The 10,850-nt window shown below is 40.6% G+C and overlaps 2 protein-coding genes across 2 annotated transcripts in view; one reads left to right on the top strand and one right to left on the bottom strand.

The window, feature by feature from the left end:
• The window catches only part of CCR75_006204 (uncharacterized protein), a gene marked incomplete at both ends in the record, with an annotated part of 12,466 nt that extends 4,226 nt beyond the window's left edge, over nt 1-8,240 (bottom strand). The window contains 3 exon segments of the mRNA XM_067964275.1: nt 29-641; nt 6,587-6,733; nt 6,748-8,240. Coding sequence (XP_067816616.1) covers nt 29-641; nt 6,587-6,733; nt 6,748-8,240 — 2,253 coding nt within the window.
• Nucleotides 4,493-4,924, top strand: CCR75_006205 (uncharacterized protein; the record flags this gene model as incomplete). Its single annotated transcript, XM_067964276.1, has 1 exon — nt 4,493-4,924. One exon carries the CDS (start codon nt 4,493-4,495, stop codon nt 4,922-4,924), a length of 432 nt encoding a protein of 143 aa, XP_067816615.1.
• Nucleotides 8,241-10,850: the final 2,610 nt, after the last annotated feature.

Raw genomic sequence — 10,850 nt, 5'->3', positions numbered from 1 at the left:
CACAAGTACCCAAAATGCGCATGAATACGCAAAGCTCGCTGAGGCGGTTAATTGCCTTTGACAGGCTATTATCCGTGAGATCGCGTTGTACGTCCACGTAAAAGAAGTACTGGTATCTGTTGGATTGCATGGTCACCTCGCTGGTTTGATTGAATGTTTCACTGCTGCATGGACGGATTTCAATTTTGATTAAATCAAGGTTGTAATGTGCGAAAACTGCGAGCGCATGGGTGAGCATGCCGCTGAAGAGGCTGTCCTTGAAACCAAACACGAGGGACGTCTTAAGCCTTTCGGTACTGATTATTTTATCCAGCGTCATGCCATATGTATTAGGCAGCAAGAAGAAGCGATTGTGCTGGTATTGGTCCAGCTGTTGCTCGGGCGTTAGAGTCGCTTGTTGAGCATACTCGCTCAAGAAATGCAAGTTGCACTGTAGACCCAAGTCGTAGTTGGCATCATTGATACCACGAAAAGATGTTTCGATGGACATTATAACCAAGTCCACGTGTTGGTTCTTAACATCAATGGACGCGTCTTCAATGCGCTCAAACCCAATAGACGAGATCGAGTTGTCGACCATTTTGTGCGCGATTTCTTTTGACTTGTCACTCTCGTATGCGATCTTACTTTTGGCTCCCATGCTTGAAAGTATTTTTTATAAACGTCTAAAGAGAGAATGACTGTGAAGTCGCTGTTAAATTTGAAAAGAGAGCAAGCACCTACTAGTCGTCAAGCATTGTGTTTCCATATGTATTTTTATTGGCCAGCATTGAATGCATTAAAGCAGCTGTGCCACTAGCTGGTGGCGTGAGACTTTCAAAATCATAGCTGTTTCCCTCCTTCGGATACCAAAGGTGCCTTTTCTGAGGATTCACAGTATCATCCTGGCCACGAGTGGATTCGATTCTCGTGGATCTGTCCGCTCTTCACATATATCTTGTCAGAAGCATGAATGGCACTTCCAGCATGAAAAATATTCTAGACATTGTAGTGAAGCCTTGATAGATGAGCCAAACGCGTTTGATTCGTTGTTGGTGTCGTACATTATGTCAAGCCTTACAAGTACGTGATTGGGGTTTTAATGGATGTTTTGGTGTGAGTATATAAACTTCTTATGACCCCTGCAGTACCATTTATAGTCAAATATTAGGCTCAAAATTGGAGCATTGCGCTTCTTGTATCCCGAATCCTTGTACGTCATCGAGTTGATTACGCGTTTAGAACAAACAATTTATTCGTTATCTTAACCGTCAGAGACTTTCCACCTCTAGGATATTTATATTAAATTCTAGAATGTTTTTAAGAACAGCAAAATATGTCGATATAAAAAAATGTCCTTAAAGCGAACTAACTAAAAAGTATAATGCGACCCATTGCTATTGTTGCTCTGAGCTGAAAGTCTTCGTCTCCAACAATATGTCAGTCTTTTCCACACAGCAGTTGTCTCGTCAACTCTAGCAAGATACGATGCTTTATGAGAAGAAGTCAGTCTACGGTAAATATGATGCGTTAACACACTCTCTTGGCATCAGCTGCTGGGTCCATCTTTCTGCAGATATAGACGGACCAGTAGCTTCCAGCATTCTGCAGACTCTTATATAGCCAAGGGAAACAACTAAAGAAAAATACTTATATTTTTTTAGCCATTCTCGATGCTATGCAACTTTATCGGTTTAACCATGTCGCAAGAGCTTCAGATAATACGATAATCTTAAACGTTATAGCCTGGTTGCTATTTCTTTTGAATAAATTCAACAATAAAATGATCGATAGAAAATGTAGCTAATGTAGGTAATATCTTGACTTTTGTAAAACACCATATCGAATTCACATATCTGTTCCGTCTGATATGCAGAGCGATGCACTATGCGATACATTAATGTGCCCCAGGACATTTTAAGATCCTTTCGCACGGGGAGTCTGTTTGACTATCTTATTGAATTGTGAGCAAGGTCTTCTAAGAAAACGTCATTTGTTTTTGTTATTATCAAGCGATTTTTATGTTCAAGCAGAATAGCCAACGTATGATTGTCAAATTTCCTTCAATTTGGAAAAGAAAACATCTTATCTCGAACCCAAAAATTTCTGCCGAGCAACGTTTAGTTTTATTTCTTGTATGGACTCGCGCTTTTTATAAATGGAAACTCAAATAGGGGTCTCTTATCGTACGATGAAAACAGGCACCGGGACTTTCGGGTTGAATGCTCCTTTTTATTAATGCTGAAAAATTCGCTTTTGTTAAAAAAGGCCAATGCGAAGTCGCATTTTCCGCACGGTACAGTTGAGTAGGAGAAGTATTGGTCATTGAGGTCTCGTTGCAATCATCTGATTTCTTTGTTGCGCATAAAAATGAATTTGGCAGTTTCAGCATTTTTGTGTCTTGTTTGACCTCATCTATAATGACTCATTCGCAAAAATCTATAAAAGTGCAGATAATTGATTAGTTTGTTTGTTCATAAATATTACCTCCTAAAAGAGGAAATATAAAGCAGAATGATATCATTACCTCTGAATGATGTTACTTAACATTTTTGAATATTACCATATATCGGTGAGCAATGAGTCGTCATACATATAAAGCTTTATATATTAAGGCAGTTTAGAAGATTGTAATACTTAATGACTTCAACATTTTAATTTCTACAGCACTTATTTCTCCTCATTTCTATCTTCGATGGTGGTTAATTCATTTCGAGGATGTAAGATACACAATAGAGGGCTAATGCTGACCGCTTTGATTACTATACAACAGTCTAAATGGTAGATTTCCACTTTGTTCAAACGATTGTTACTTCAAACCAGCCTCGTTTGTGTATAGTCGAAAAAATATAAATTTTGAGTGCATCTATTAACTGTTCGGAACGTAGAGCAACAAACTGCTCAAGAGTAGGGTTAAATGATACGATTGGATAAAGTTTTATCCTATTTTTCTTCCGTTTCCTTGGATATAAGACAATTGAGATGACCCTTACCGTGGATGCTGAGGCCAAGTGGTTTGGAAAATGTATGCAATTTCCTCGTTTTTCATGGAAATATACAACAATATAAATGTTACAAGTTTAAAGTTAGCTCATGATCAATGGTGCTTGGGCTTTTAACATATCGATTCCTCGACAAAATATCACTTTGATGCCTCAAAGAGCGTTACAATATTGACCTCCTCCTATAGATGTTGCAAGCTGGGCAATCCGTGGGACCCATTTTGGTGGGAAGGATCTTAAAGAAAGTCCTGGGGTACATTAATGTATCGCATAGTGCATCGCTCTTCAGGTCAGACGGAACAGATATGTGAATTTGATATGGTGTTTTACAGTAATCAAGATATTACCTACATTGTACCTACTTTCCTAGCGATCATTTCGTTGTTGCGTTTATTTAGAAAAAAATAGCAAGCAGGCTATAACGTTTGAGAGTATCGTATTATCTGAAGCTCTTGAGACATGGTTGCACCGGTATAGTTGCATAGCATCGAGAATGGCTAAAAGAATTCTAAGTCTTTTTTTAGTTGTTTACCTTGACTATATAAGAGTCTGCAGAATGCTGAAAGCTACTGGTCCGTCTATATCTGCAGAAAGATGGACCCAGCAGCTGATGCCAAGAGAGGGTGTTAACGCATCATATTTACAGTAGACTTCTTCTCATACAGCATCGTATCTCACAGTAGACTTCTTCTCATACAGCATCGTATCTTGCTAGAGTTGACGAAACAACTGCTGTGTAGAAAAGACAGACCTATTGTTGGAGACGAAGACTTTCAGCTCAAAGCAACAATAGCTATGGGTCGAATTATACTTTCCAGTTAGTTCACTTCGAGGACTTTTATTTATATCGACATATTTTTGCTGTGCTTAAAAACATTCTTCCTAAAAGGTGAAAAGTCTCTAACGATTAAGATAACGAATAAAATTGTAAATTCTGAACGCGTAAACAACTCGATGACGTACCAGTATTCGGGATACAAGGAGCACAATGCTCCAATTTTAAGCCTAATATTTTGACTATAAATGGTACTGAAGGGGTCATGAGAAGTTTATATACTCACACCAAAACGCCCATTAAAACCCCAATCACGTACTTGTAAGGCTTGACATAATGTACGACACCAACAACGGGTCAAACGCGTCTGGCTCATCTATCAAGGCTTCACTACAATGTCTAGAATATTTGTCATGCGGGAAGTGCCATCCATGCTTCTGAAAAGATATATGTGAAGAGCGGACAGATCCACGAGAATCGAATCCACTCGTGGCCAGGATCATACTTTGAATCCTCAGAAAAGGCACCTTTGGTATCCGAGGTACAGCTATGATTTTCAAAGTCTCACGCCACCAGCTAGTGGCACAGCTGCTCTAATGCATTCAATGCTGGCCAATAAAAATACACATGGAAACACATTGCTTGGACGACTAGTAGGTGCTTGCTTTCATTTTCAAATTTAACAGCGACTTCACAGTCATTCTCTCTTAGACGTTTATAAAAAATACTTTCAAGCATGGGAGCCAAAAGTAAGATCGCATACGAGAGTGACAAGTCAAAACAAATCGCGCACAAAATGGTCGACAACTCGATCTCGTCTATTGGGTTTGAGCGCATTGAAGACGCGTCCATTGATGTTAAGAACCAACACGTGGACTTGGTTATAATGTCCATCGAAACATCTTTTCGTGGTATCAATGATGCCAACTACGACTTGGGTCTACAGTGCAACTTGCATTTCTTGAGCGAGTATGCTCAACAAGCGACTCTAACGCCCGAGCAACAGCTGGACCAATACCAGCACAATCGCTTCTTCTTGCTGTCTAATACATATGGCATGACGCTGGATAAAATAATCAGTACCGAAAGGCTTAAGACGTCCCTCGTGTTTGGTTTCAAGGACAGCCTCTTCAGCGGCATGCTCACCCACNCTAACTGGAAAGTATAATGCGACCCATAGCTATTGTTGCTTTGAGCTGAAAGTCTTCGTCTCCAACAATATGTCTGTCTTTTCTACACAGCAATTGTCTCGTCAACTCTAGCAAGATACGATGCTTTATGAGAAGAAGTCTACTGTAAATATGATGCGTTAACACCCTCTCTTGGCATCAGCTGCTGGGTCCATCTTTTTGCAGATATAGACGGACCAGTAGATTCCAGCATTCTGCAGACTCTTATATAGTGAAGGGAAACAACTGAAAATACGACTTAGAATTTTTTTAGCCATTCTCGATGCTATGCAACTTTATCGGTGCAACCATGTCGCAAGAGCTTCAGATAATACGATAATTTCAAACGTTATAGCCTGTTTACTATTTTTTTCTAAATAAATGCAACAACGAAATGATCGCTAGGAAAGTAGGTAGTGTAGGTAATACCTTGATTACTGTAAAACACCATATCAAATTCACATATCTGTTCCGTCTGACCTGTAGAGCGATGCACTATGCGATACATTACTGTACCCCAGGACTTTTTTTTGAGATCCTTCCCACCAAAATGGGTCTCCGGAGTGCCCAGCTTGCAACATCTATAGGAGGAGGTCAATATTGTAACGCTCTTTGAGGCATCAAAGTGATATTTTGTCAAGGAATCAATATGTTAAAAGCCCAAGCACCATTGATAATGAGCTAACTTTAAACTTGTAACATTTATATCGTAGTATTTTTCCATAAAAAACGAGGAAATTGCATACATTTTCCAAACCACTTGGTGCCTCAGTATCCGCGGTAAGGATCATCTCAATTGTGTCATATCCAAGGAAACGGAAGAAGTAGAGGATAATACTTTATCCAGTGGTCTCATTTAATCATACGCTTGAGCAGTTTGTTGCTCAACGTTCCGATTATTACAATCTTCTCAACTGACTTGACATATAAATCTTTGAACGTTTGACGACTCATTATTCATCGATGTATGGTAGTATTAAAAAATGTTAACTTACATCATTAAGAGATAAATTTGATATTCTCCTGTATTTTTCCTCGTTTAGAAGGAAGTATTTAGGAACGACTTGCCGTTTCAGAAAATGCGTCAATCTCAGACAAACTACTGCTCTGAAAATTGAATGATCTGCACTTTTTCAAGATTTTTTGCGAATGAGTCAAATTGTAGATTTGAGGTCAAAAAAGATACAAACTGACGAATTTCATTTTTTGCGCAGCAAAGAAATCCGATGATTGCAACGAGACCTCAATGACTTCAACACTAATCTTCTCACACCAATACTGGTTCAGGAAATGCGACATCGCATTGGCAATTATATATATTTTTGGCAAAAGCGAATTTGTCAGCACTAATAAAAAGGAGCATTCAACGCGAAAGTCCCTTTGCCCCTGTTTTCATCGTACGACATGATACCCCGACTCGCACTTTTTGCAAATGTAAACTCAAATGCATGCAAGAAAAAAACTTCATGTTGCTGAGCAGAAATTCTCGGTTTCAAGGTAAGATGTATTTTTTTACGGATTGGAAGCAAATCTGGCGATCATACGTTGGCTATTCTGCTTGAGTATAAAAGATGGCTTGATACCTCAAAGAGCGTACAATAACAAAAACGAATGATATTTTCTTAGAAGAGCTTGCTCACAATTCAACAAGAGAGTCCAACAGACTCTCCAAGCGATCCATCGCATGCTTAATCGCCTCCATCGAGCTCGCGTACGAAATGCGCATGCCAAATTCGTCGCCGAACTCTGAGCCAGGCACCACAGCGACGTGCTTCTCCCGCAACAGGTACGCACAAAGGTCGTCGACACTTTGAAGCGTCACGCGTTTGTTAGGAATAAAAGCTTTTTTTCCTTGAAATACGATGACAAGTCCAGGAAAACATAAAACGCGGATGTAGGGTATGCAAAGCGGACGTTTTGCATGGCCGTTAATCGCTTGACAATGTAGCGACGCTTGATGTCGAGATTTTTCATCACTTTGGTAATGCGGCGCTTTCCATTTGCCATCGACTCAAGCTCGTATTTAAGCGCCTCCACAGCAGCCACTTGGCCTATTGTGTTTGGGCACGACGTCACCTGTGCTTGTAAAATCGTGCAAGGATCAATAAAGTGCTTTGGAGCAGCTAAGTAACCAACACGCAGGCCAGTCATGGCGTGGGCTTTGGAGAATCCATTAACGATTAATGTGCGCTGAAACATGCCTGGTAACGCAGCAAAGCTCACATGCTTGCGCTCTGGCACACCTTCGTCCTGGTACAGTAGCTGCTCGTAAATTTCATCGGAAATGACGACAACATGGCAGAATTGCGGTTTGCGGAGTACAGCGGCAATTCGCTCCAAATGCTCCGGACTGTGCAACGTACCCGACGGATTATTAGGATTGCATAGAATATTGGCCTTGGTATCTGGATGCATCGTCAGCGTCTTTTTAAGCTTCTTGGGATTAATCAGGTAGTTTTCTTCAATCGTCGTGCGCAACGGAACGGGCTCGGCGTACACAAGTTTTACAATCTCTGGGTAATTGAGCCAGTAAGGCGTCGGAATGATGACCTTCTGACCAGGACAGCACACTGTGTACAAGGCTTGGTACACGGACTGCTGTGCGCCGTTTGAAACCAAAATCTCTGTGGCCGGGTCGTACTGAAGTCCTTTGGCTTTTTGCAGATACGTCGAGATGAGATCGCGGAGCTCAACCAATCCCTTCATGTGCGTGTACTTGATATTTCCATCGAGCATGGCCTTGGCACCAGCGGCTAGCACGCGCTCTTGTGGATTATAATCGGGCTCACCCACGCACAAGGACCATACTTTCTTGCCCTCCGCCTCCATTTGTTTTGTTTGACCGTGTATCAGCATGGTCTTGGAAACTGTCACTTTTTGAAAGATTGGATTGAGCGGATACTTGTCCGACATACTCGGTTGCATGGGAGTCTGTACACGGGTGGTCTTTGGTAACAGCTGGGCTGTGGCCATGGAATCTTTGCTGTGTAAAATTGCACAAGTACCCAAAATGCGCATGAATACGCAAAGCTCGCTGAGGCGGTTAATTGCCTTTGACAGGCTATTATCCGTGAGATCGCGTTGTACGTCCACGTAAAAGAAGTACTGGTATCTGTTGGATTGCATGGTCACCTCGCTGGTTTGATTGAATGTTTCACTGCTGCATGGACGGATTTCAATTTTGATTAAATCAAGGTTGTAATGTGCGAAAACTGCAAGCGTGTGGGTGCGCATGCCGCTGAAGAGGCTGTCCTTGAAACCAAACACGAGGGACGTCTTAAGCCTTTCGGTACTGATTATTTTAACCAGCGTCATGCCATATGTATTAGACAGCAAGAAGAAGCGATTGTGCTGGTATTTGTCCAGCTGTTGCTCGGGCGTTAGAGTCGCTTGTTGAGCATACTCGCTCAAGAAATGCAAGTTGCACTGTAACCCAAGTCGTAGTTGGCATCATTGATACCACGAAAAGATGTTTCGATGGACAGTATAACCAAGTCCACGTGTTGGTTCTTAACATCAATGGACGCGTCTTCAATGCGCTCAAACCCAATAGACGAGATCGAGTTGTCGACCATTTTGTGCGCGATTTGTGTTGACTTGTCACTCTCGTATGCGATCTTACTTTTGGCTCCCATGCTAGAAAGTATTTTTTATAAACGTCTAAAGAGAGAATGACTGTGAAGTCGCTGTTAAATTTGAAAAGAGAGCAAGCACCTACTAGTCGTCAAGCATTGTGTTTCCATATGTATTTTTATTGGCCAGCATTGAATGCATTAGAGCAGCTGTGCCACTAGCTGGTGGCGTGAGACTTTAAAAATCATAGCTGTTCCCCTCCTTCGGATACCAAAGGTGCCTTTTCTGAGGATTCACAGTATCATCCTGGCCACGAGTGGATTCGATTCTCGTGGGATCTGTCCGCTCTTCACATGTATCTCGTCAAATCATAAATGGCACTTCCCGCATGAAAAATATTCTAGACATTGTACTGAAGCCTTGACAGATGGGCCAGACGCGTTTGACCCGCTGTTTGTTACCTCGTACAGTATGTCAAGTCTTACAAGTACGTGATTGGGGTTTTAATGGGCAATTTGGTGTGAGTATATAAACTTCTCATGACCCCTGCAGTGAGTGCCATTTATAGTCAAAATATTAGGCTCAAAATTGGAGCATTGCGCTTCTTGTATCCCGAATACTGGTACGTCATCGAGTTGTTTACGCGTGAACAGACAATTTTATTCGTTTTCTTAACCGTCAGAGACTTTCCACCTCTAGGATATTTATATTAAATTCTAGAATGTTTTTAAGAACAGCAAAATATGTCGATATAAAAAAATGTCCTTAAAAGCGAACTAACTAAAAAGTAAATTGCGACCCATTGCTATTGTTGCTCTGAGCTGAAAGTCTTCGTCTCCAACAATATGTCTGTCTTTTCTACACAGCAATTGTCTCGTCAACTCTAGCAAGATACGATGCTTTATGAGAAGAAGTCTACTGTAAATATGATGCGTTAACACCCTCTCTTGGCATCAGCTGCTGGGTCCATCTTTTTGCAGATACAGACGGACCAGTAGCTTCCAGCATTCTGCAGACTCTTATATAGTCAAGGGAAACAACTAAAAAAAGACTTAGATTTTTTTTAGTCATTCTCGATGCTATGCAACTTTATCGGTGCAACAATGTGGCAAGAGCTTCAGATAATACGATAGTCTCAAACGTTATAGCCTGCTTGCTATTTTTTACTAAATAAACGCAACAACGAAATGATCGCTAGGAAAGTAGGTACAATGTAGGTAATATCTTGATTACTGTAAAACACCATATCAAATATCTGTTCCGTCTGACCTGAAGAGCGATGCACTATGCGATACAGTAATGTACCCCGGGACTTTTTTTAAGATCCTTCCCACCAAAATGGGTCCCACGGAGTGCCCAGCTTGCAACATCTATAGAAGGAGGTTAATATTGTAACGCTCTTTGAGGCATAAAAGTGATATTCTGTCAAGAAATCGATATATTAAAAGCCCAAGCACCATTGACATGAGCTAACTTTAAACTTGTAACAGTTGGATCGTAGTATATTTCCATAAAAAACGAGGAAACTGCATACATTTTCCAAACCACTTGGCCTCAGCATCCGCGGTAAGGATCATCTCAATTGTCTTATATCCAAGGAAACGGAAGAAGAAGAGGATAACACATAACACTTTATCCAATGGTCTCATTTAATCATACGCTTGAGCAGTTCGTTGCTCTACGTTCCGATTATTACAATCTTCTCAACTGACTTAACATATAAAGCTTTAAACGAATGACGACTCATTATTCACCGATGAATGGTAATATTAAAAAAATGTTAACTTACATCATTAAGAGATAAATTTTATATTCTCCTATATTTTTCCTCGGTTAGAAGGTAATATTTAAAAACGAGTTGCCGTTTCAGAAACTGCGTCAATCTCAGACAAACTACTGCTCTGAAAATTGAATGATCTCCACTTTTTCAAGATTTTTGCGAATGAGTCAAATTATAGATTTGAGGGCAAAAAAGATACAAACTGACAAATTTCATTTTTATGCGCAACAAAGAAATCAGATGATTGCAACGAGAACTCAATGACTTCAACACTAATCTTCTCACACCAATACTTCTTACGGTTCAGGAAATACGACATCGCATTGGCATATATTTTTTTGCAAAAGCGAATTTGTCAGCACTAATAAAAAAGGAGCATTCGCGAAAGTCCCAGTGCCTGTTTTCATCGATATGATACCCCGACTCGCACTTTTTGCAAATGTAAACTCAAATGCATGCAAGAAAAAAACTTAATGTTGCTGAGCAGAAATTCCCGGTTTCAAGGTAAGATGTATTTTTTTACGGATTGGAAGCAAATCTGGCGATCATACGTTGGCTATTCTGCTTGAGTA

Source organism: Bremia lactucae, linkage group LG4 (genome assembly GCF_004359215.1).
Source record: "Bremia lactucae strain SF5 linkage group LG4, whole genome shotgun sequence".
NCBI lineage: Eukaryota > Oomycota > Peronosporomycetes > Peronosporales > Peronosporaceae > Bremia > Bremia lactucae.
Note: the sequence above shows the minus strand (reverse complement) of the source record. Positions and strands in the feature narration are given on the sequence as shown.